Genomic DNA, 24,463 nt, shown 5'->3' with positions numbered 1-24,463 from the left:
GAAAATCTGAAGAATACTATAATCCTTTTATAAAGGATATACCTGCATATTATTATTAAGTGACATCTAATTTATTTGTCCTCACAAGCTTGAGCACATACTTGAAGGTGTAGTTCAGTGATAGAGTGCATACAGCCTGTGCATGGCTGTCAGTTCAGCCCCTAGCACCTCCCCCTTAAAAAAAGAGATTATGGGCTGGAGAGATGGCTTAGTGGTTAAGCGCTTGCCTGTGAAGCCTAAGGACCCCGGTTCGAGGCTCAGTTCCCCAGGTCCCACGTTAGCCAGATGCACAAGGGGGCGCACGTGTCTGGAGTTCGTTTGCAGAGGCTGGAAGCCCTGGCGCGCCCATTCTCTCTCTCTCCCTCTATCTGTCTTTCTCTCTGTGTCTGTCGCTCTCAAATAAATAAATTTTAAAAAAAATTTAAAAAAAGAGATTATGTTCCTTCATTTTGACCATTTCTGTTTAGTTGAATGTTCATTATAATTACTTTTGATGTTTTAAATAGCTATATTATTATTGGGAAAAAAGACATATAATCAATTTATGTCCTGTTGTATGTTTCTGTAGTAAGTAATTCATTTGAAGATCATGTTCTGGAAGAATTATGTGGAATGCTCTCACTTCCATGGATTTATCCCCATTCTGATGATGACTGTTTAAAGTTGACCTCATTTGCCACTAATCTTCTGACATTAAGCCAGAGAGTTTTGGATAGTTACTGTAAGTGGTCATAAAATCATGTCTTATGTATTCAGTTTGTTTTGTTTTGTTTAACTGATCTCTGTATATAGAGTTTGTAACACTTATTTTTATCTTTTCAACAATTAGAAGGATAAGTATACATATAATATGATGATTCAAAACACAAGTTATGTATTTAAAAAGTAACATATGGAGCCGGGTGTAGTGATGCACACCTTTAATAATCCCAGCACTTGGGAGGTAGAGGTAGGAGGATCACCATGAGTTTGTGGTCACCCTGAGACTACAGAGTGAATTCCAGGTCAGCCCCAGCAAGAGTGAGACCCTACTTCAAAAAAAAAGTGACAGATAGAATACTTTCCCTGTACCTACCACATCCTTTCTGTAAAAAGTTTGAAATATATTCTTAAGTATCTTTATTTTAAACTGGCTGTGAGAGCTTATAACTATAATTCCAGCACTGAGGAGGCTGAGGTGGGAGGATTGCCTTGAGTTCAAGGCCAGCCTGGGCTATGTAGTGAGTTCCAGGCCAGCCAAGACTTCAGAATGAGTCTCTGTTTAAAATAAATAAATTTAAATAAATAAATAACAAACCAGCTAAAAATCGTTATTTTAGAAACCTAGAAAACATTTGAGAAATATAAATAAAGGAGTGGAGGAAGAATTAGATGGCTCAGTGGGTAAGAGCACTTCACACACGAGCATGAGGACTGAGTTTGATCCCCACCACCTTACAAAGCTGGGCATGGTCACACGTCTGAACTTCAGCACTGAGGAGGATATAGGCTGGTGTATTGCTTGGCCTCTCTAGTCAGCCAATTTAACTGAAAAATAGCAAGCTCCAGGTTTAGTAAGAGATTCTCTGGAGGAAATAAGGCAGACATAAAGGAAGATTAGACATACCTCTATGCCTTCACACAGAGTACATGCATCTGCGCGCACACACACGGAGAAGAATGATATACTAAATACTTCTACTATTTTAAAAAATAGCTATTTCTGTGAGTTTGTGCATGTGTGTGGGTGTGCCAGGGTCTTCCAGACATGCAAAGGAATGTCATACTCATGTGCTATACTTTTCTCTGGCTTTTTGTCTCCCAAAACACAAAACAAAACAAATAGGTAAATATGACTTTTGATCTTCCCTAATCTCATTTACTATTTTGTTCTGAATTTGATGTTGTACTATTCTGATGATTTTTTCGTTACTTTTACTATATGTCTATTTATCCGTAAATGGTAAAGAATTGTTTTCCTTTCAGCTATTCGGCATTTTCTTGGTCAACATTATTATTACTTTTTTCAGATAGGGCCTCGCATATCCTGTGCTGGTTTTGAACTGTCTCTGTAGCTGAGTTGAGGCTGGCCTTGACCTTCCTGATTCTCCTATCTCCCCACCTGCCATGTCCATTAGCGTGCTAGAATTATAGGCATGTACTACCACACTGGCTTTTTATTGGCCCACGCCTTTATCTTTGTGGGAATTATCCATGAGAATACATGTAACTCTGATATTTTATTAAATTTTCTGGAAAGTGGCCCACAATAGGATAAATACTCTCTATATAAATTCAGATTCTTTCAGTTGTTAATAATTACAAAAAACATTCAGTGAATATTTTCATAAATAACTCACTAAATCACGCCAAGGCCTTGGTGTTTGAAGTGTTCGCTAGTAGTATCACCAACATTTGGGAACGTGTTAGAAATGGGCAATCTTTATGCCCCAGCTGGACTTACTGATTGAGAATATGCATTTTAACAGGACAGGAGGTTCAAGTTAATGCTTGAGAAGCACTATTTGAAGGAACTAATGAGGAGTGGAATTGTTGGGTTTTCACTCTTTTCTGCTGTGGTGTTCTCCATCGATAAAGTTTCTGCCCTGCCAGCAGAATGGCAGCTGCTACTGTTCCACACCCTTACCAGTACTTGCCATTGTCAGGTTTAATGTAAAAACAGGACCATTCAGGGAAATAGCTCTCTTAATTAATTTATTATTACTATTATTTATTTACTTATTTAAGAGAGTGGGGAAAAAAGGAGGATAGAGAGAATGGGTGTGCCAGGGCCTCTAGCCACTGCAAACGAACTCCAGATGCATGTGCCACCTTGTACATCTGGCTTACATAGGTCCTGGGGAATTGAGCATGGGTCTTTTGGCTTTGCAGGCAAGTGGCTTAATCACTAAGCCATGTCTCCAGCCCAGCTATCTTAATTTTTTTTTTCCTATTTGATGGATGTTATTTTCAATTTGTATTTCCTTGATGACTTAAGGTCATATATAGACACATTTCAGTATTTATTTTCTGAAAAGAAGCTTTAATTTAGATACTAGATATACTTTAAATGCTTAGTTTCACAACATACATATATATGCAAATTAGCACTGTGAGAAGCATTGTTTAATGTACTTATTTTTTTTTTTAGCACCGCAGGCACAGTCTCGATGTGTGTTTCTTCTAACTCTGTTTCCAAGAAGAATATTCCTTGAGTGGAGAACAGCAGTTTACAGATGGGCCCTGCAGAGCTCCCATGAAGTAATCCGGGCTACTTGTGTTAATGGATATTTTATCTTATTACAGCAGCAGAATTCTTGTAACCAAGTTCCCAAGATACTTATGTATGTATTAAGATTTTAATTTCAGTATATCACTTGATTAGAAATATCTTAATTCTGATCATCTATAGATTATTTTTATTGCTGAGTATATAGAGCAAGTATTGCTTTTAGTTGGAAGGTTTTTTCCATCTAAATTTTATTTTTTAAATCTTTTCATCCCCAATTAAGCCTAACTTGAAGTAGTTACCCAGAAGATTTATTACATTTTTTATTTTTCCTCAGAGATAAAGTCAAAGATGATTCTAACATTGTCAAGAAAGAATTTGCTTCTGTACTTGGCCAAATTGTCTGTAGTCTTCATGGCATGTTTTACTTGACAAGTTCTTTGGTAGAACCTTTCTTTGAATGTGAACATACAGACCTCTTCTGCAAGAGCCTGAAAGCTACTTCCCAACATGAATGCTCATCTTCTAAACTAAAAGCTTCTGTTTGCAAGCCATTCCTTTTCCTGCTGACAAAGAAAACACCGAGTCCAGTAAAATTAGGTAAGTGATTATAATTTACTTGATATTTAAACATTTAAGATCTATTTTCAAATTACTCGTAAGTAGCCTAAAACTTTTAAAAATTATAAAGACTTATGCTCAAAAATGATTCCTTATAAATGGAATGACTGATGTTAGACTGCATTTCAGAGCCAATCAGAGAAATGATATTTATATTTTAAAATACTTTTGTGATTGGCAGTCTTAGCAGAGCATATCCACTGAGGTGATTTACTATTGTAGGATTCAGTATTCTCTGCCTTCTTTAGTGATAGTAGAGACCTTAATGTACCCTCTTGATGCCACCATGGACCCTCAAGCCTTCATTTAGCTAGATGACCTTGTAACATTGAGGATTATCATTGTAGTTTTTCACTACTTTCCAGTGTTATTTGAATATGGTTGTGTTAGAAACTTGAGATTTACAGTTACTTGTGAGATACATGTGTTTAGGTAGTAAGTTATAGTTTGTACTCAAACTTTCAAAGCAGTAAATGGCCAGTGGCTCTAAGAACCCCTAAATTCTAGAACATTAAGAGTATCACTAAAATTTCCCTTAAGCAAAGTTAGCTTAAAGATCTTTTATTTTTATTTTTGCAGGCACTGGGGAACAGGGTCTCATTTTTAGCCCAGACTGACCTGGAACTCACTCTGTAACCCAGCCTGGCTCTAATTTACAGTAATCCTCCTACCTTAGTCTCCCAAGTTCTAGGATTAAAGCTGTGTGCCACTATGCCTGGCTAAATTAGCTAAATGCATTTTTAAGTCTATCTTGGAAATGTGATCTAAAAAGACTAGTTATTTTATAACTTAAGAAATTTTGGCTGGGTGTGGTGGCACACACCTGTAACCCTGGCACTCGGGGGCCAGAGGTAGGAGGGTCACTGTGAGTTTGAGGCCATCTTGAGATTACATAGTGAATTCCAGGTTAGCCTGGGCTAGAGTGAGACCCTACTCCCCCCCAAAAAAAACAAATAAAAAAAGAAAAAGAAATTTTGGGGTCAGGTTTGGTGGCACATGCCTTTAATCCCAGCACTTGGGAGGCAGAGGTAGGGGGATTGCTGTGAGTTCAAGGCCAGCATGAGACTCCATAGTGAATTCCAGGTCAGCCTGAGCTAGAGTGAGACCCTACCTCAAGAAAAAGAAAAAAAGAAAGAAATTTTGAAATTTATTTTAAATTTAATTTGCAGGTTTTATTAAGAATAAAGCAATTTAAATTGATAAGCTTTATTTCATTCCTGTAAATTCCACATGTATGCATATTTAAACATTGATATATAAGGAAATAACATAGTTAGCTCTGTGTGATTTGTTGACTTTGATGTTTGATGTGTGAAATTAGGTAATACTATCACCCTTTAGCTTTCATAGACAACCTGCAGCATATTTGCAAGCATCTGGATTTTCAAGAAGATGAAACAGATGTAAGAGCAGTTCTTGCAACTTTATTAAATTTAATAGAAGATCCAGATAAGGATGTTAGGGTTGCTTTTAGTGGAAATATCAAGCATATATTGGAATCCTTGGACTCTGAAGATGGATTTATAAAAGAGGTAGAAATTTTTAATTTTAAACATCAAAGCTGTTATTATTATTATTAACATTTAAGCCTAACTTTTTCAACAGCTCATCTTATTTTTCTAGCTTTTTGTCTTAAGAATGAAGGAAGCATACACACATGCTCAAATTTCAAGAAATAATGAGTTGAAGGATACCCTGATTCTTACCACAGGGGATATTGGAAGGTATTGTTGGTAGCATTTGAGTTCTTATTTATTGTTGTCATTGTCTTATTTCTGGTGTTAGAAATGGTCAGGGAGCCTAGATAGATGGTTCATCCACTAAGGGTCTTGCTTGTAAAGTCTTAATAACCTGGATTTGATTCCCCATTACGCATGTATAGCCAGGTGCATAAAATGATGCATGTGTCTTGAGTTCATTTGCAGCCACAGAGGCCCTAGGGTCCCCATTATCTTCTCCCACTTCTTTGTTTGTGTGTATGTGTGTGTGAGAGAGAGAGAGGGAGAGAAAGAGAGAGAGTCTGTTTCTGTCTCTTTCTCTCTCTGCTTGCAAATTAAAAAAAGAAAGAAGTGTGAGGATTGGGGATGTCTCTCAACTGTAGAGCACTTGCTAGTATGATGAAGCCTTCAGCACTGCAAAAAAAAAAAAAAAAAGAAGAAGAAAAAAATGATGATGTAAGATATGTATATTATACAAATGTGATTCGAGGCTGAAGAGATGGCTTAGTGGTTAAGGCATTTGCTGGCAAAGCCAACAGGACCCTGGTTCCATTCCCCAGTACCCATGTAAAGCTGGATGCACAAGGTGGTGCAAATTCTGGAGTTTGTTTGCGGTGGCTAGAGGCCTTGGCCATTCTCTTTCTATCTGCCTCTTTCCAAGTATATAAAAGTAAATAAAAAATACAATTCAGCATATATACAGATGTGCATTTGTTTCTGAAATACTGATTATATATATGCATATGTATATGTGGGTGTGTATATTATATATATATATTTTTTTTAATTTTCAGGGCAGCAAAAAGAGACTTGGTACCTTTTGCACTCTTGCACTTACTGCATTGTTTATTGTCTAAGTCAGCATCCATCTCTGGAGCAGCATATACAGAAATTCGAGCTCTGGTTGCTGCTAAGAATATTAAACTACAAAATTTTTTCAGTCAGTATAAGAAACCCATCTGTCAGGTGAGAGTCAGCATTCATCTTAACTGTGGCAGTACCTTATAAGTAACTTAAGTAGTACTATACAAGAGTTTAAAAGAAAAAGAAGCAGGGTAGAGGTGTGCACCAGTAGTCTCCGTTACTTTATTTGCAATGTTGAGGCAGGAGTTGCTCTTGAGCCTGGGAGACCAGCCTGCTCAATATAGTGAGATCATGTGCTAGAAAATATGTGTGTTCCATCTTGCTTGTTTTAAAGGATTATTTTTAAAATTATGTACTTAGTTTATATAGAACAGAAGACTTTCCATTTTACATTTTATTATATTGATCTGAACTCATAAATGAGAAGGGAAAACCATAATTATTAAATTAAACTTTAAGTTTATTTTTAGAGAGTCATCTTTTTTAGCCTTTTTAGTGATGATAAAGTCTTTAATGCATTGATATTATAACCCGGGCACATTGTTTTCAGAAAGTATTTTTTTTGTTTTGTTTTGTTTTGTTTTTGTTTTTGGAGGTAGGACCTGGAATTCACTATGTAGTCTCAGGGTAGTCTCAAATTCACAGCGTTCCTTCTACCTCTGCCTCCCTAGTGCTGGGATTAAAGGCGTGTGCCACCACACCAGGCCAGAAAAGTATATTTTGTTATTGATCAGTTAGAGCATGCCAAAACACTGACCTTGTATTTGTGATGTAAGCCTTGGTGTGATATTAAAATATCTTAATGAAAACTGATTGCTTCATCTATAAAATGAAGACTATGATATAATTTACCTTATTAAGATGAGCTCAACTTGGTCAAGGTTGAACATATTACTATGGTATGCTAGCTTAAAAAATATTAGAATCTTTTGTGTGAAAACTAACAAAATTAAATTGAGTGTGATGGCTCATGTTCTAATTCCAGATTTTAGCACTTGGGAGCCTAAGGTAGGAGGAGGATAGCCTTACCTATATATTTGTTAGTTCCAGGTTACTCTGAGCTAGAGTGAAACCTTGCCTCAAAAAAAAAAAAAAAGAAAAGAAAAAAAAGAAAAGAAAAGAAAGATGGAAGGGAGGGGAGGGGAGGGGAGGGGAGGGAGGGACAAAGGGAGGGAAGAAAAGAGAAAGAAAGAAAGAAAAGAAAACTAACACAATTGTTTTGCTCTAGTTTTTGGTGGAATCCCTCCACTCCAGTCAGATGACAGCACTTCCAAGTACTCCATCCCAGAATGCTGAGATACGAAAACAGGATGTAGCTCACCAGAGAGAAATGGCTTTAAATACCTTGTCTGAAATTGCCAATGTTTTTGACTTTCCTGATCTTAATCGTTTTCTAACTGTAAGTTGCAATGTGTAGTTGATATAATTCAGGTTTGCAACTCAATATTTCATTCCATTCTGGGTTTTTTTTCTTTAAAAAAAAAAAGATTAGGGTTGAGATGATCAGTGGATAAAACACACACATGAGCACCTGAGCTTGGAAACCCTAGTACCCAGGTAAAAAGCCAAATGCTGTGGTAGGTGTTTGATTTGTAGTTCCAGCAACTACAGTGAGAACAGAAGCAGAGACAGGAGAATCTGCTGGAAGCTTGGGAGTCCACTAGCCTGGCAAAAGCCAGAGTGAACAACTTGAGACCCTCCCTCAAAGGGGTGGAAGGCAAGGATAGACAACTGAAAGTTGTCCTCTGACCTCCACATGCATATCATGGCCCGTGCACCCGGACTTATGCTAGGAATGCACACACACCATATATAACATACACCCCAAAGTATATAAATACAAACAAAATACTTGAAAAACATGTGGAAAGTTTGCTGCTGTTGTCAGGTTTGCAGTGCTGTCAGAAATCAACCAACCAAGAACTGCTTATTGGAAAAAAGAGGTTTATTTTGGCTTACAGGATCGAGGGGGAGCTCCATGATGGCCATGATGCCCGTGGATCTCAAAGGACAACCTTGGGGTATTGGTCTCTTGTTTTTTCTACTGGAAAGGTGTAGCTGTCCCATGAGCCTTCGGATTCTCCTGGCTCTGCCTCCCATTGCCATAAGCACTTTGAGATTACACATGCATACACTACTTTGTGTCCAGCTTTACGTGGGTGCTGGGGATTGAAAGTCCAGTCAGCAAGCCTGCAAATCAAGCACCTTTGACCACTAAACCATTCTCACTTGTCCATACTTTTGTTTTGTGAGACAAAGTCTCACTATGTAACCTCAGGCTGACCTCAAACTTGCTATTTCTCTGCCTTAGTCTCTTGAATTACAAGTATTTACAACCATGCCCACCATGAAGCACCTGGATCTTACTCATCTCTAACATGTCCAGTGTTTAGATAGTGACTGACATGTAGTATTCATTAGTTACATGTAGAATGGATAAACACAATAACTATTTTATTTTTGGATTTTTATTTTATTATGTAGAAGGAAGGTGGTATGTATCCTTGGCTGGCCTGAAACCTTCAGCCGGTATAGCCAAAATGACCTAGAACTTCTAACCTTCATATTTCCACCTCCCATCAGCTGGAACCACAGGCATGCTCCATCACAAAAGGTTTATCTGTAGGCTGGAGAGATGACTTAGCGATTAAACGCTTGCCTGTGAAGCCTAAGGACTCCAGTTCGAGGCTCGATTCCCCAGGACCCACGTTAGCCAGATGCACAAGGGGGTGCACACGTCTGGAGTTCGTTTGCAGTGGCTGGAAGCCCTGGCGCACCCATTCTCTCTCTCTCTGCCTCTTTCTCTCTCTGTCGCTCTCAAATAAATAAATAAAAATAGACAACAACAAAAAAGGTTTATCTGATGTTTGAAATCAAATCAGAGCTTTGTTTAGGCTAGGCAAACACTATCAGCTGAGCATATCCAGTCCCCTTATCTTTGAATGTTATGTATATTTTATGAATAAAATCTTAAAGAAAGTAGACCAAAACAAAGTGAATTTGTTGTAGTATTGGAATGTTAGATGATCTGAAAGTTTTTTTTTTAATATTGTAGCATTAATCTTTAAAAAAAACTTCTTTACATTTGTATTTATGGTTATGCTTGCCTAATGTGTAAATACAAATCAAAGAACATGTTAGGACTTATACCTTAGAGTATGCATATGTTTAACATGTACTCATGAGGAATTTTTTTTTTTTAAGTTGGCATCCAAAGTAATGGGTTTCTTCTATCCTCTTTTACTTTTCCTCATTTATTAAGTCTCTCCAAGTTTGAGACATAAGCTTTATGCCTTTGGGTATTTTGTTCATTGCTGTATCAATAGTGCTTGGATGATACTAGTAAATATAGTCAAGTGAATAAATGGTAAATCTGGATGCAAGTATAAGTCATACATGGACTCAATTTGTGTACGATTTAAGAATATTTTAGGCTGGGTATGGTGGTGCATGCCTTTAATCCCAGCACTTGGGAGGCAGAGGTAGGAGGATTACCATGAGTTTGAGGCCACCTTAACACTACATGGTGAATTCCAGGTCATCCTGGGCTAGAGCAAGACTCTACCTCAAAAAAAAAAAAAAAATTGTAAGCAGCTTGTTTGAATATTTTATCAACCAGACACACATGAAAATAACTATTCTATTGTATTTTTTTTCCAGAGAACATTACAAGTTCTACTACCCGATCTTGCTGCCAAAGCAAGCCCTGCAGCATCTGCTCTCATTCGAACTTTAGGAAAACAACTAAATGTCAATCGTAGAGAGATTTTAATAAATAACTTCAAGTATATTTTTTCTCATTTGGTTTGTTCCTGTTCCAAAGATGGATTAGAACGTGCCCTTCATTATCTGAAGGTAATTAAATATTTATATGTGGCTTATTCTTTCATTTAAATTATAAGTTATCTGTTGTAATATTCTAATGTAGATAGAAGAATGAGTAGTTTTATCTTATCCTAGAATATATTTAACTGCTATATTAAATAACCTTTGTCCCAGGAGCATATTTAATAGAATGTTTCTTTTGATATTTTCTCTGATCACTGCATCTATTATGATAATGTTCTTATGCAATTTAATTTTAGAATATTTAATTGGTTACAGTTATAAATCAGCTGATAATATACAAGGAATTATAGAGACAACCACCTTCAACTGTAATGCTTGTGTTTGATTTAGTAGAGTTCTGATTACAGTTTGACTCAGTTTTTACTTCCTTTTCTTTTGGTTTGGTTTTTTGTTTTTAGAGGTAGGATCTCGCTCTAGCCCAGGCTGTCCTGTAATTCATTCTGTAGTCTTAGGCTGGCTGTGAACTCACTGCAGTCCTACCTCTGCCTCCCAAGCTAGCATTGAAAGTGTGTGCCACCATGTCTGGCTCTTGCTGCATTTTAAATTTAAAATTATAGCATGGGATTCTTATTGGTTTCATACTAAACCAATACTAACAACAATGTCTTTGAGGTTTATGGAACTATGTGAATAGAAAAACCTGTCAGAAAAAATATATTTACAGACACACACGTACCGTATGCTAACTAGTTGCGCCACTGCAGCTCCATATTTATATATGTATATATAAAACTTTAGGGCTGGAGAAATGGCTTAGCAGTTAAATGCTTGCCTGTGAAGCCAAGGACCCTGGTTCAAGGCTCGATTCCCCAGGACCTACGTTAGCCAGATGCACAAAGGGGCACATGCGTCTGGAGTTTGTTGCAGTGGCTGGAAGCCCTGGTGTGCCCATTCTCTCTCTCTCACTTATTCTCTCGGTCTCTCTCTGTCTGTTGCTCTCAAATAAATAAAAAATTAAACAAAAATAAATAAAACTTTATTGTTTTCTTTGAAGTGTTTCATTTTTCATTAGAAGACAGCAGATCTCTTTTCACAGGAGTTATTGAATACTGACTGTATTTAGTCATCTTGAGATTATAATATCTTTGTGTTGCAGAGGTAGAATTATAGTATTATTTATGGAGTAAATTCCTGTGTCCAGATCCTATCTGGAGTATTTATTTCATGTTTACTTAATGAGATAAAGGTAGTAAGACAATCTGTAATCCAAAGTGCTAGCATACAGATTCCAGATTTTAATTTAAATTTTTTATTATTTTTATTAACAACTTCATACCCTTTTCTCCTCTCAATCAGTCTCTCTTTTCCTCTCATTATGATGGTCTTGTGTAGGTAGTTTCAGGCACTGTGAGGTCATTGATATCCAGGCCGTTTTGTGTCTGGTGGAGCATGTTGTAAAGAGTCCTACCCTTCCTTTGGCTCTTATATTCTTTCCGCCACCTCTTCTGCAATGGACCCTGAGCTTTGGAAGATGTAATAGAGATATTTTAGTGCTGAGTACTCACTCCTCTGTCACTTCTTCTCAGTACCATGATGCCTTCTGAGTCATCCCAAGGACATTGCCATCTGAAAAGAGAAGGTTCTGTAATGAAAAGTGAGAGTAGCATTAATATATGGGTATGAACATTAAGAGAAGTGCTTACCAGGAAGTTTGGTGAGCATAGTATATACAGTTAGCCAGACACCAACAGACATTATACCCCTTGGGCTCATGACTATCCCTGTTGTATAGGTTTTCAGTATCAAGGATGTATTCCCTCTCATGGAGCAGCCCTCCAGTCAAATTAGAGGGCGGTTGGTTTCTGCTATAACAGATGTGCCACTGTTGCACCCATTGGCTTATTTGGCTTGCTTGGCCAAATGTAAGGCTTGCACTATCCACTGTTGAGTATCTCCAGTGGTGATTTCTCTCTCTCCCATTGAACTGCATGCAGCATAGCTTTTTCCAGCTATCTGTTTGTCAGCTGCTCTACATGGAGGAGGTTTTCCCCTCAGCTCCTTCAGGATTTCTCAGTGACCTTACAGCCCATGTATGTGTAGTGTTCATCACTAGGGTCTTACCATCTATTCCTGGTGGGAAACCAAGAGCCTTGACAATGGCCTGTAATGTTTTGGGGGTGTCACTGACCTTCCTGGCCAACAACTTTTTGAGAGAGAGACAGAGACAGAGAGAGGGAGAAAGATTCAGAGAGAAAAAGAGAGAATGTGCGTGCCAAGGCCTTTCAGCTACCATGAACAAACTCCAAATGCGTCCAAGCCCTTGTGTGACATTGCACACTTTTGCATATGGCTATATGTGGGACCTGGAGATTTAAACAAGCATTCTTAGGCTTTGTGGAGAAGTCCCTTAATCACTAAGCCATCTCTCCAGCCCCAGATTCCAGATTTTAAAAAAGTTTTGAAATAGTTTTATATACATACTAAGATATCTTGGGGATGGAACCAAAGTTTCAACACAATTCATTTTTATTTTTTATACAGTTTAAAGATAATATATGAAGATAAATTTTTAAAAATATTTATTTATGTGTGAGAGAGAGAGAGAGAGAGAAAGGATGTACCAGGACCTCCTGTCGCTGCAGATGAACTCTGTACACATGCACCACTTTGTACATCTGGCTTTATGTGGGTACTGGGAATGGAACCTGGGCCATTGGGCTTTGCAAGTTAGTGCCTTTAACCACTTAGCCTTCTCTGCATCCCCTGAAGATAACTATACAGTATTTTTTTAGTGTGCATGCATTTTGACTGTGACCTATGATATGAAATATGAAGTCAAGTATAGAATTTTCTACTTCTGACACAGGCTCAAAAGTTGAGTTTTTTTTTTTTTTTTTTTTTTTTTTTTTGAGGTAGGGTATCACTTTAGCCCAGGGCAACCTAGAACTCATTCTGTAGTCCCAGGCTGACCTTGAACTCAGGCAGTCCTCCTACCTCTGCTTCCTGAGTGCTGGGAACCTCATCAGCACATTTTGTTTTTGTCTAACAAGGGTTGTTCATCTGGCATTACTTTTTGTTATATATGTGAGAAAACTAAGTCACAGAGTGGTTAGGTTAGGTAACTGGTCATAGTTACAACACAACTAACAAGTGACAGTGGTAGAATTTAAGCTCCAGAATTTTGTCTGAAAACTGCTCTAAGCCATTCTTTCCTCCCATGGTTTTTCTACTTGTAAATCTTGAGTTGATGAGATAAAAAGATCATAGAGAGAAAACTAGGACTTTTCGTTTTTAAATTGTGTTGCAAAGTTAAATCTGTTTTTTTTTCCCTCATATTGCATGTAGCTCATGGTGATTCTAGCTAGAATCTTTCCAGGATCTTTGCTTAGTACCATTAAGAAACCATGTCACCTGATCTAGAGCTCTTGGTTTACCTATAACATGTTGTATCAGTGTAGTTATCTTTGGATGTTAGCATAAGGCAACTAATTTATATATTTGTTTTTTGTTTTTGTTTTTGTTTTTGGCTAGAATGAAACAGAAATTGAACTGGGAAGTCTGTTAAGACAGGACTTCCAAGGGTTGCACAATGAATTATTGCTACGTATTGGAGAGCATTATCAGCAAGTTTTCAATGGCTTGTCAATACTGGCCTCCTTTGCATCTAGTGATGATCCATACCAAGGTCCAAAAGACATTACGTCGCCAGAACTGATGGTAAGAGTGTTGTATGTGTTCAGTCTCTTTTCCCTTGGTTTGTATTTTAATTATAAAGTTGAAAGAAAAACTTTTTTCATCTTTTTTTTTTTTTTTTTTTTTGAGAGTGACAGACACAGAGAGAAAAACAGATAGAGGGAGAGAGAGAGAATGGGCGCGCCAGGGCTTCCAGCCTCTGCAAACGAACTCCAGACACATGCGCCCCCTTGTGCATCTGGCTAACGTGGAACCTGGGGAACCGAGCCTCAAACCAGGGTCCTTAGGCTTCACAGGCAAGCGCTTAACCGCTAAGCCATCTCTCCAGCCCCTTTCTTTTATCTTAACTATCAATATTTCCTTAAAATTTTAGCTGAGATTTTATTCATTTATTTGAGCAGGAGGGAAGGAAAGAGGGTGAGGGGAGAGAATGAGTGCGCCAGGGCTTCCAGCCTTTGCAAATGAACTCTAGATGCACGTGCCACCTTGTGCATCTGGCTTATGTGGGTCCTGGGAAATAGAACCTGGGTCCTTTGGCTTTGCAGGCAGTTGCCTTAACCGCTAACCCATCTCTCCAGCACTTCAGCTGAGATTTTAAATTTGATAAAGGTTAGTTTAAATTGTATGGGAAGAAAAGCTATACAATGTAAATTTCCAAGTTAACTTTTATGATTTTCTTTTCACCAAGTAGGTTTTTTTTTCTATTTTTATTTTTTAATTATTTATTTTTCATTCACAACTTCCATAATTGTAGATAGTAACCCATGGTAATTCCCTCTCTCCTCCCACCCCCACTTTCCTTCTTGAAACTCCACTCTCCATCACATCCCTTCCCCCTCTCTGTCATTCTCTTTTATTTTGATGTCATGATCTTTTCCTCCTATTATGATGGTCTTGTGTAGGTAGTGTCAGGCACTGTGAAGTCATGGATATCCAAGCCATTTTGTGCCTGGAGGAGCATGTTGTTAAGAGTCCTACCCTTCCTTTGGCTCTTATATTCTTTTCGCCACCTCTTCTGCAATAGACCCTGAGCCTTGGAAGGTGTGATAGAGGTATTTCAGTGCTGAGCACCCCCCTTCACCACCGTTTTCAGTTCTCAGCACCATGGTGCCTTCTGAGTCATCCCAAGGACACTGCCATCTGAAAAGAGAAGGTTCTGTAACGAAAAGTGAGAGTAGCATTAATATATGGGTATGAACATTGAGAGGAGTGCTTACCAGACAGTTTAATGAGCATAGTATTTAGCCTGACACCAGCAGATGTTACATCCCCAGGGCTCATGATTATGCCTGTTGTAGGTTTTCAGTATCATTGATATAGTCCTCTATTTAGTATAATGTTGGCTGTAGGCTTGTCATAAATAGCCTTTATTATGTTGAGATATGTTCCTTCTTTTTCAAGTTTCTGTAGGACTTTTATCATAAAGGGATGGTGGATTTTGTCAAATGCTTTTTCTGCATCTAATGAGATGATCATGTGATTTTTTTTTTTTTTTTTTTTTTCTTCCTGATGTTGAGTCTCACTCTAGCTCAGCCTGACCTGGAATTCACTATGTAGTATCAAGGTGATCTCCACCTCACAGCAGTCCTCCTATTTCTGCCATCCTGAATGCTGGGATTAAAGGTGTGTGCCAACATGCCCGGCTGATCATGTGATTTTTGTCCTTCAGTCCATTTATATAATATATTACCTGTATCAATTTCTGTATGTTGAACCATCCCTGCATAAAGCCTACTTGGGGTATTTATGCAAGAGTAGGCATTATGACAAACAGATCCTCTAACAAAGTCAAAATCCCTAAGGATGTGTGTTATCTCACACCCTTAATCCTGTCAACTGGGAGGCTGAGATTTTTCATCTGTAGAAGGTTCCAAGGTCAGCCTGTGACCAAGGGAGACCATTCCCCAATGAACGACAGAGGAGACAAAGGCACTATAAATCAGGAAGCAACAATGACAAGCCCAAAACATAGCTTATTTAAGAATGACAAATCTGACCATCCATCAGATTTAACATAATTTACCCTGACATGGAAGGTGCAGTTACCAGTTCTGATACAAGCCTTTGGCAGGTACTGACCTTGTGTAATCCCAGTTACCTTTCGGGATGCTTTGGTCTCTGTTATGCTGCGTGTCCAATTGGGTCCCACTTGGCTGTACTGTGGGCTCAGGTAGTTTGGCTGGGTCAGTGGGTCGCTGCTCCAATAACCCGTGGTAGGTGCTGTGTAGGGGAGCTCCCTTCTCCAGGTCTCTGGTGCTTGCTGGCGCTTGTATTGTATTGGGGGAGGGGAGGCTGTGGATGGTGGCTGAAGTTTGAGATCCTCTTCCTCACCAGCCGCTCTACTGGTCCCTGCCATCCTCCCTTCCGTGTTTCTTGAGTTTGCAAGGAGCCTGGTGTGAGTGGAGAATCCCCTCAACCTGGCTTTTCCTGCGGCTCAGGCAATTTATGGGAGGAAGAGATTTATTTCAAGCTTGTAGATGCAGGGGAAGTTCCACCAATGGTGGAAGAAATTGGCTCCCTTTCACAGATCCAAGCCAGGAGAAACCACCAGCAGCTAGCAGACACCAAAAAGCAGTCAGTGAGCAAGCACCACCAGAGCACCGACTGCTCACTTACACATTTAGGCAGGAGTCAGATCCACCCCCAAACACACCTTAGGGCTGAACCTCAGGATCCACCTCAGTAATACCTCCTCTAGCCAGGTGTTTGGAGACCCAGGTTACGTGCTTAATAAAATACCTGAGTTTATGGAGGACATGCATTCACCTTTAAACCACCACAATAATCGTGTGCCAATATGCCTGGCATGGTGCACACACAAATATTAAGTGAAAATATATTTAGTAAGTTGGGGGTATTTCCAGTGTCATAGGCAAGACTAAAGTAGCCAACAAGAAGCATGAAGGAAGTATAACAATGGACAACTTAATGTCCCACTTAGTCCTGGGATATGGGAAGGCCTTGTATAAAACCAAGTTACTAGAACTTGATTGAGGGCTAGGAACATGAGTGGTTACCCTGTTGTTTTGCCAGAACAACCTCAAAATAGAAGGAGAGCAGGAGATATAAATGCCATTTTCTACCTCCTACACTCTGTTCTCCTGTTAGTGTTCCTTGATGAAAATTGCCACAGATTTAAAGCCAACTTGGCATACCTAGGGACTTCTAGGCCAGCAGGGCTACAGAAACCTGTCTCAAAAGGAAACAACAAACTGGACATGGAGTACACCACTGTAATCCTAGCATTTGAGAGCTGAAGGCAGAAGGATGAGGAATTCAAGGGCTGCCCCTCTTCCTGTGTATAGTTTGAAACCAGTCTGAATTACAAAAAAAAAAAAAACAAAAAACCCAAAAAACAAAACACAAGCCAACACGACTGATGTAGCTCAGGAGTAGAATTCATGTGTAGAATACATAAAGTCCTAGGTTCTATCTCCAGCACAAGACAGAGAGAGAGGGTGATTAAGAGAAGGAAAGAAAGCAAGCTTTTATTGCAGTGCTGGGGATTGAACCTATGGCTTCACATATATAAATCAAGTACCTTATCACTGAGCTAAAAACCACAGCCCCAAACAATATCCTATTTTTTTTCTCCCTGTCCTGTTTCCCCTCTATTCTCAACCTACTCTAGAAATGGCACATTGTACCGCTGTCTCTTCACCACCCTAATCCTAGCCCTAGAGATCATTTATGAGCCCTCCCTTTCATTTGCTTTATCCTTTGTGATCAAACCATGACTAAGTCCTGTCAAGTCTGTCTTCAGAATATATTGTTTCTTCTCTGTGGTATTATTCTCGCACAAGTAAGTATCACATTCTCCATGACTGCTACAAAAGTCTCCTAGCTGTTCTTTCATTCTTCCCTGTCTACAGTTATTTTACATGGTATTTGGACTGCTCTTTTGAAAAACTCATTTCTCTACTTAAGTATCTTCTATGGTTTTTATGGCTCTTAAAATTAAATCTATACTACTGAACGTGACATACCTGCCTTTCTACTCTCATCTTCTGCAACTTCTTTCTTTCTTTCTCCCTATATTTTAGCACAGTTTTCTTTGTATTTCTTAAACATTCCGAGTGTCTTGATTCACAGTTTTTGGCTCTAGTGCTCTCCACTAGATAGTAATTTCCTAGATGTTTCTCATTCTACAGTTTTCGGAGGTTCCTGACCACCCTAGCTAAATTCACTTATCTGATCTCTTTTCTATCACATAGTCACATCATTAAAATTTTTTAAAATTTTGTTTAAATTTTTTAAAATATATTTTATTTATTTGAGAGAAAAAGTAGTGAGTGAGAAAATGGGTCACCAGGGCCTCTAGCCACTGCAAACAAACTCCAGATGCATGCACCCCCTTGTGCATCAGGCTTAAGTGGGTCCTGGAGAATCAATTCTTTGGCTTTGCAGGCAAGTACCTTAACTGCTAAGCCATCTCTTCAGCCCCACATTCTTTTTTTTTTTTGCTTTCTAAAAGTACTGATTTTATTGTTTGTCAGTTGTGGAAAAAGCTAAGCTTTAGTTAGCTCACGTGTACAGTGCATGGCCTCCTGCCTCATCACTAAGGAAAACCCAGGGTCCTGTCATGGAGGAGCCATGAGTGACAGTGAATAGCTCTAATATCCAAGCAGCACTTCTACTTCGAGAACTGCCACTCGGACACCTCTCTGATCCTTTACCCAACAGTGCAGTGCCAGGCAGATGCATTCACCATCCCGCAGGATGGACTAATGGGGGAGGCAGACAGCACATCTTACTTTATTAAAGATTAAAGCTCAAATGGATGCTCCCTGTGGAGAAGTGAGGACGCCATGGGAGAAGGGGACTCTCAGGCAGAACCACACACGGAGAATAATCTTCACAAAAAGGGCTCAATACTGATTTCAAGAGAGGAGCAGGGCATGGTCAGCTCAAATTTGGTGATGACATCAGGATGAAGGACCCCAAGCTGCCCGATGCTCTGGCCCCTGACAAAGATTTCAGCGCATTGCCCAGGGAAGAAAGCAGGGCCTGCTGAAACTCTGATCACGTAGCCCCTTCTCTTCACCAGGTGGCACATCCCACATTCATTTTTATATTGTATTTATTATAAACTTTTTAAGTATGGATTCGTATCTTCCATTCATACCAACTTGCCTTGTGAGATAATGCTTATCTCATATACCTGTACCTAGCGCAGTATTCTAGATATACATGATACATATTAAGTGAACGGCACATGAGTGCACTCAAAGAATTGTCTGACTATGAAGAACTTTTAAGATTATATCACTGATGTAGATTATGAGTGTTATCTATATCTGTACTTTATTTAAGGACTAGGCTAGAACCATGCAGTTAGTTGTGCCTTAGTGTGCAAAAGCTTAGTCTCAATCCAAAACAGTTTATAACACACACATATATATGAAGATGGTATGACAGAAACTGATACTTTGTATACTAATTTAAAAAATTAATTAGGTGTGGAGGCACACACCTTTAATTCCAGCATTCGGGAGGCTGAGGTAAGAGGATCATCGTAAGTTTGAGGCCACCCTGAGACTTCATAGTGAATTCCAGGTCAGCCTGGACTAGAGTGAAACCGTACCTTGAAAAACAAAAACAACATTAGAAAAAAAGAAGTTTACAAAACAAAATGTAATTTGAGGCCAGAGAAGTTTTTGAAAGAGGTGAATATTCTTTGCACATTCCCCATTTGTAATAATATGAACAAGTTAAAACTAATTTAATACTTAGCTGTTCATTCTCTCTCTTTCTTGTCAAATAAACAAATAAGTAACAATAAACTATTAAAAATTGGGCTGGAGGGATGGCTTAGCAGTTAAGGTATTTGCCTGCAAAGCCAAAGGACCCAGGTTCGATTCCCCAGGACCCACATCAGCCAGATGCACAAGGGGCCGCTCGCATCTAGAGTTCGTTTGAACTGCCTGGAGGCCCTGGCGTGCCCATTTTCTCTCTCTTTCTGTGTCAAATAAATAAATAATATATAAAAATAAATAAAATATTAAAATACTTAGCTATATACTAAGTGCAAAGCCTCTTATTTAACCTTTATAGCAACTCTTTGTAGTAAGTGCTTTCAGTACTCCCCATTTTACAGATTTAGAGTTAAGTAATTTATTCAAGTTTGCACATTCAAAAGTATCAAAACGAGGGTTTAGGTCCAGTTTTGACTGAAAGCCTTCTTCAGTAACCTGAAATTATATGTTAATTTAAATATAGCCTGTAGCTGTTGATGTCTGTGGTCTTGTCACCCTGTACGCTAGTACCTGGGGAGATTCACCCCTCTGCTAATCTATTGTTCCGGCAGGCTACCTTTTCTGTGAATGCTTTTTATAAAAGATGAAAAATTTCTAGGACCACAGCAGACTAGAAACCAGAACATCATTAATTTCTTTAAGTATAGTATATGGAAATGAATGTATTTGAAGAAACTAAATTCAACATGTGTATTTCCAATATTATAATCTAGTTAGGTAAAATATAATGGATATTTTAATTAGATAAGTAAATTGCCAATTTAAGAAATTTGGTGAGCTGGGTGTGGTGGCGCACACCTTTAATCCTAGCACTTGGGAGGCAGAGGTAGGAGGATCACCATGAGTTCAAGGCCACCCTGAGACTAAATAGTGAATTCCAGGTCAGCCTGGGCCAAAGTGTGACCCTACCTCGAAAAACCAAACAAGAAAAAAAAAAGAAATTTGGGGTTGATACATAGCTCACTGGTAGAGTACTTGTCTATAAGTATGCATGAGGACTTGGATTTAATACTACATAGAGGTGGGGAGTAGAAATTTGGCATTTGTAATACTTATGTCTGGATTGTTTTAAATCTATAGGCTGATTATTTGCAACCCAAGTTGTTGGGCATTCTGGCCTTTTTTAATATGCAGTTACTGAGCTCTAGTGTTGGCATTGAAGATAAGAAAATGGTAAGTAGTGATATATGAATTTCCAAGTGCTAAAATGAAATTCATATAGACTATGCAAAAAATACCTAATTTCTGCTTTAGCTACAAAGATTCAAGGATGTAAAGTGATTAAACAAGCCAGATGTGGTGGCTCATGGCAGGAAGATAGCTGAGACTTCATGGGCAGACTGGGCTAAGACACCTTGTTTCAGAAAAGTAATCAAATATATGACATTATTTTATTACTGAATAACTTGTATAAACTTTTGAGAAATATTAAAAATAGGAATTGGAGCTGGAAAGATGGCTTAATGGTTAAGGTGCTTGCCTGCAAAGCCTAAGGACCCATGTTTTACTCCAGATTGCACATAAGCCAGGCACACCCATGAGGCAGTCGCAAGGTTGCATATGCCTAGGAAGTGGCACAAGAGTCTAAAGTTCAAGATCAGTGGCTGAGACCCTGCCTTGTCAATTCTCTCTCTTCCTCTGTCTCCCTCTAGAATATTTTTTTAAAAAGTTAAAATAAAGAATTGTATTACTTGTAGTTCTGTGTGTGCGTGTGTATGGGCATGTGTGTGCATGCACATACATATGTGCATGTATGTTAAACTAGAAGACAGCCTCAAGTGTCATATTCAGGAATGCGGTCGACCTAATTTGAGATCATGACAAATAGGTGCCAATACTTGTGGAATTTTATGTAGGTACCAAGGATCCAGTTTACATCCACATATTTGCAAGCAAGTCTTTTACCAATTAAATTATCTCCTCATGTTATTTTGTTTATGAGAAATAGATAACCCAGCTGAAAGTGGCTAAAATAATTTGTTGGTTCTGCAACTAAGAGTATAAAAGGTAGGGTAGCCTGAGCCACAGCTTCACTGAATTCAGAGAACCTTTTCAGAATTAATTTTGTTGGGTTGGTCCAGGTTGGTTCTGTACCTAGAACCTGTTGCAGTCCTCCTTCTTCAGCCTAATGAATGCTAACGTTATATGAGTGAGCCACTGTGCTCAGCTAACGCTGTACTTACGTGTTAATTCAGCCTCAAGTGATTACAATATCTAGCCCAACCAAAGACATATCAGCAGTCACTGATACTGCAAACATAAGTATATAATTGAATCTTATTGGTCCAACCAGATAGGCCTATAGGTAGTTGTCAGTTTATGTTTAAATGTATAAATTTGGTATGTTGAAGTTTTATTATGATAGTTGTCATAGTTGGTTACCACTGATAATTTTTATCCTAAGTGTTGTAATAAAGCTTTAAATACTGATAACATTTCCTTTTTGTTGTTTTCACCCTCTGCAGTCAGGAAGATTACTATCAAAATACATTTATGGGGGCTGGAGAGATGGCTTAGTGGTTAAGGTGTTTGTCTGCAAAACCAAAGAACCCAGGTTCAACTCCCCAGGACCCATGTCAGCAGATGCACAAGGGGATACATGCGTCTGGAGTTTGTTTGCAGTGGCTGGAGGCCCTGACATGCCCCTTCTCTATCTGCCTTCTCCTCTCTCCCTCTCAAATAAATAAATGAAAAAATAAAAAAATCCATTTATGGAAGCTTATTTTAGTCTTCTCAATATTTTTGAGGCTCCAAGTAAGACATAGGTAGTAATATTAAACTGAACAGGTTTTCCCAGCCAGTATCTGCTGTTTCCCTGTCAACTCATAAATATAATCCTTTTAACAACTTTACGTTCATCTACATGGCTTTTATTGTTATCATAAATGAAAAAACGACTGATTCTAAGTAAAGTAAAATTGATATTATAAATTATAAAGAGCTTCCACATTTTGGAGCATGCATAAAATTAACCAAAGACTTTAAATTTATAACACCTTGAATAACAGTATTTTAAAAAAAAACCACAAAAAACATTTTATTATTTGCAAGCAAAGAGATACAGACAGAGAGAGGGAGACAGAGAATGGGCATGCCAGGACCTCAAGCTACTGCAAATGAATTCCAAATGCATGCAGCCCTGTGTATCTGGCTTACGAAGGTACTGTTGAGTGAAACCCAGGTTGTTATGCTTTACAGGCAATGCCTCCACTGAGCCATCCCTCCAGCCCCTTACAATTTTAATTCAGTTCAATTTATATCTGAATATATGTTAGGTATATATGAAATAAATTAAACAATAAAAATCCTTAGTAAATTTGTTGTGTTTTGTTTTGATTTTTTTAAGTAGGGCTTCCATTCTAGCCCAGACTTACCTTGAATTCATGATGTAGTCTCAGGGTGGCCTTGGACTCACAGCGATCCTCCTACCTCTGCTTCCCAACTGCTGGGATTAAAGGCATGTGCCACCATGCCTGGCTATATTAGTAAATTTGAAGATTGACTATATAGAGCACCACTGGACCAAAATGACAGGTCACTTTTAAGGACAACCAAAATAAGAACTTAACTTACATTTTTCAAATCTTTGGTTTTCAAATCTTTGATTTGACCATCAGGCCTTTCATGTTGTCTGCAAAGTGATGATGCCCTGAGATTTGATAGGAAGCATTATCTTTAGAACTCATCTGTTTCTGGCAGTTTGTATGTCTTATTTTAAAGCACTATTTACCTTATAGGCCTTGAATAGTTTGATGTCTTTGATGAAATTGATGGGACCCAAACATGTCAGTTCTGTGAGGGTAAAAATGATGACCACACTGAGAACTGGCCTTCGATTCAAAGATGATTTTCCTGAGCTGTGTTGCAGGTAAGTGAATGTCTTGGTTGTATTGCGTTTTCTTGTATTTCTCAGTAGCACTGATTGGAACTAGTAAGTAGTGGACTCAAAACCATAAATAATAAGGTAGAAAGATAGTTCTTTTAAGCCGGGCATGGTGGCGCACACCTTTAGTTCTAGCACTCAGGAGGCAGAGGTAGGAGGATTGCTGTAAATTCGAGTCCACCCTGAGATGACAGTGAATTCCAGGTCAGCCTGAGCAAGAGTGAGACCCTATCTTGAAAAACAAAAACAAATAAACAAACAAAAAAGATAATATGTTTTGAAAAGGGCATGTATTTACTTCTTTTTGAAAATATCATTAATTATTTTGAGAGAGTGAATGGCCATGCAGGGGCCTCTAGCCACTGCAAATGAATTCCAGATGCAGGTACTACTTTGTGCAGCTGGCTTATGTGGTTACTGGGGAATCAAACCTGGGTCCCTATGCTTCACAGGCAAGTGCCTTAATTGCACAGCCATCTCTCCATTTCTGTATTCTTAAAAATTGTTTGGGGGCTGGGAAGATGTCTCAGTGGTTAAAGGTGACTGCTTGTAAAGGGTGATGGCCCAGTTTCAGTTTTCCAAGCCACTCATGCAAGCCAGATGCAAAAAGTGGCAAAAGAGTCTGTCATTCATTTGTAGCAGCAAGGGGCTCTGACACATACATACATACACATTTGCAAACAAATAATTTTAAAATGTTTGTTATGGAAATATTTTAGTATGTTAAAAATATAAGAGCTGGGCTAGAGGGATGGCTTAGTGGTTAAGTCATTTGCTTGCAAAGCCAAACAACCCAGGTTTGATTCTCCAGGACCCACGTTGGCCAGATGCAGAAGGGGGTGCATGCATCTGGAATTTGTTTGCAGTGGCACATCCATTCCCTCTCTTTCTCTTCCCCTTTCTCTGTCAAATAAATGAATAAAAATAAAAT

The 24,463-nt window shown here is 38.6% G+C and overlaps 1 protein-coding gene across 3 annotated transcripts in view; it reads left to right on the top strand.

Annotated features, from left to right (window-relative positions):
* Atr (ATR serine/threonine kinase) overlaps positions 1-24,463 on the top strand; it is a 141,200-nt gene that overhangs the window by 13,214 nt on the left and 103,523 nt on the right. For all 3 annotated transcript variants that reach the window (XM_045136479.1, XM_045136478.1, XM_045136480.1), the window contains 11 exons: positions 569-721; positions 3,131-3,323; positions 3,546-3,808; positions 5,171-5,361; positions 5,453-5,553; positions 6,342-6,513; positions 7,640-7,810; positions 10,072-10,266; positions 13,732-13,917; positions 20,730-20,822; positions 23,387-23,517. In XM_045136479.1, the coding sequence (XP_044992414.1) occupies positions 569-721; positions 3,131-3,323; positions 3,546-3,808; positions 5,171-5,361; positions 5,453-5,553; positions 6,342-6,513; positions 7,640-7,810; positions 10,072-10,266; positions 13,732-13,917; positions 20,730-20,822; positions 23,387-23,517 (1,849 nt within the window). The remainder of the gene's footprint in view (positions 1-568; positions 722-3,130; positions 3,324-3,545; positions 3,809-5,170; positions 5,362-5,452; positions 5,554-6,341; positions 6,514-7,639; positions 7,811-10,071; positions 10,267-13,731; positions 13,918-20,729; positions 20,823-23,386; positions 23,518-24,463) is intronic.

This window comes from Jaculus jaculus, chromosome 17, assembly GCF_020740685.1.
Source record: "Jaculus jaculus isolate mJacJac1 chromosome 17, mJacJac1.mat.Y.cur, whole genome shotgun sequence".
Lineage (NCBI taxonomy): Eukaryota > Metazoa > Chordata > Mammalia > Rodentia > Dipodidae > Jaculus > Jaculus jaculus.
The sequence above is the reverse complement of the archived record's forward strand: the minus strand, read 5'-3'. Positions and strand labels throughout refer to the sequence as shown.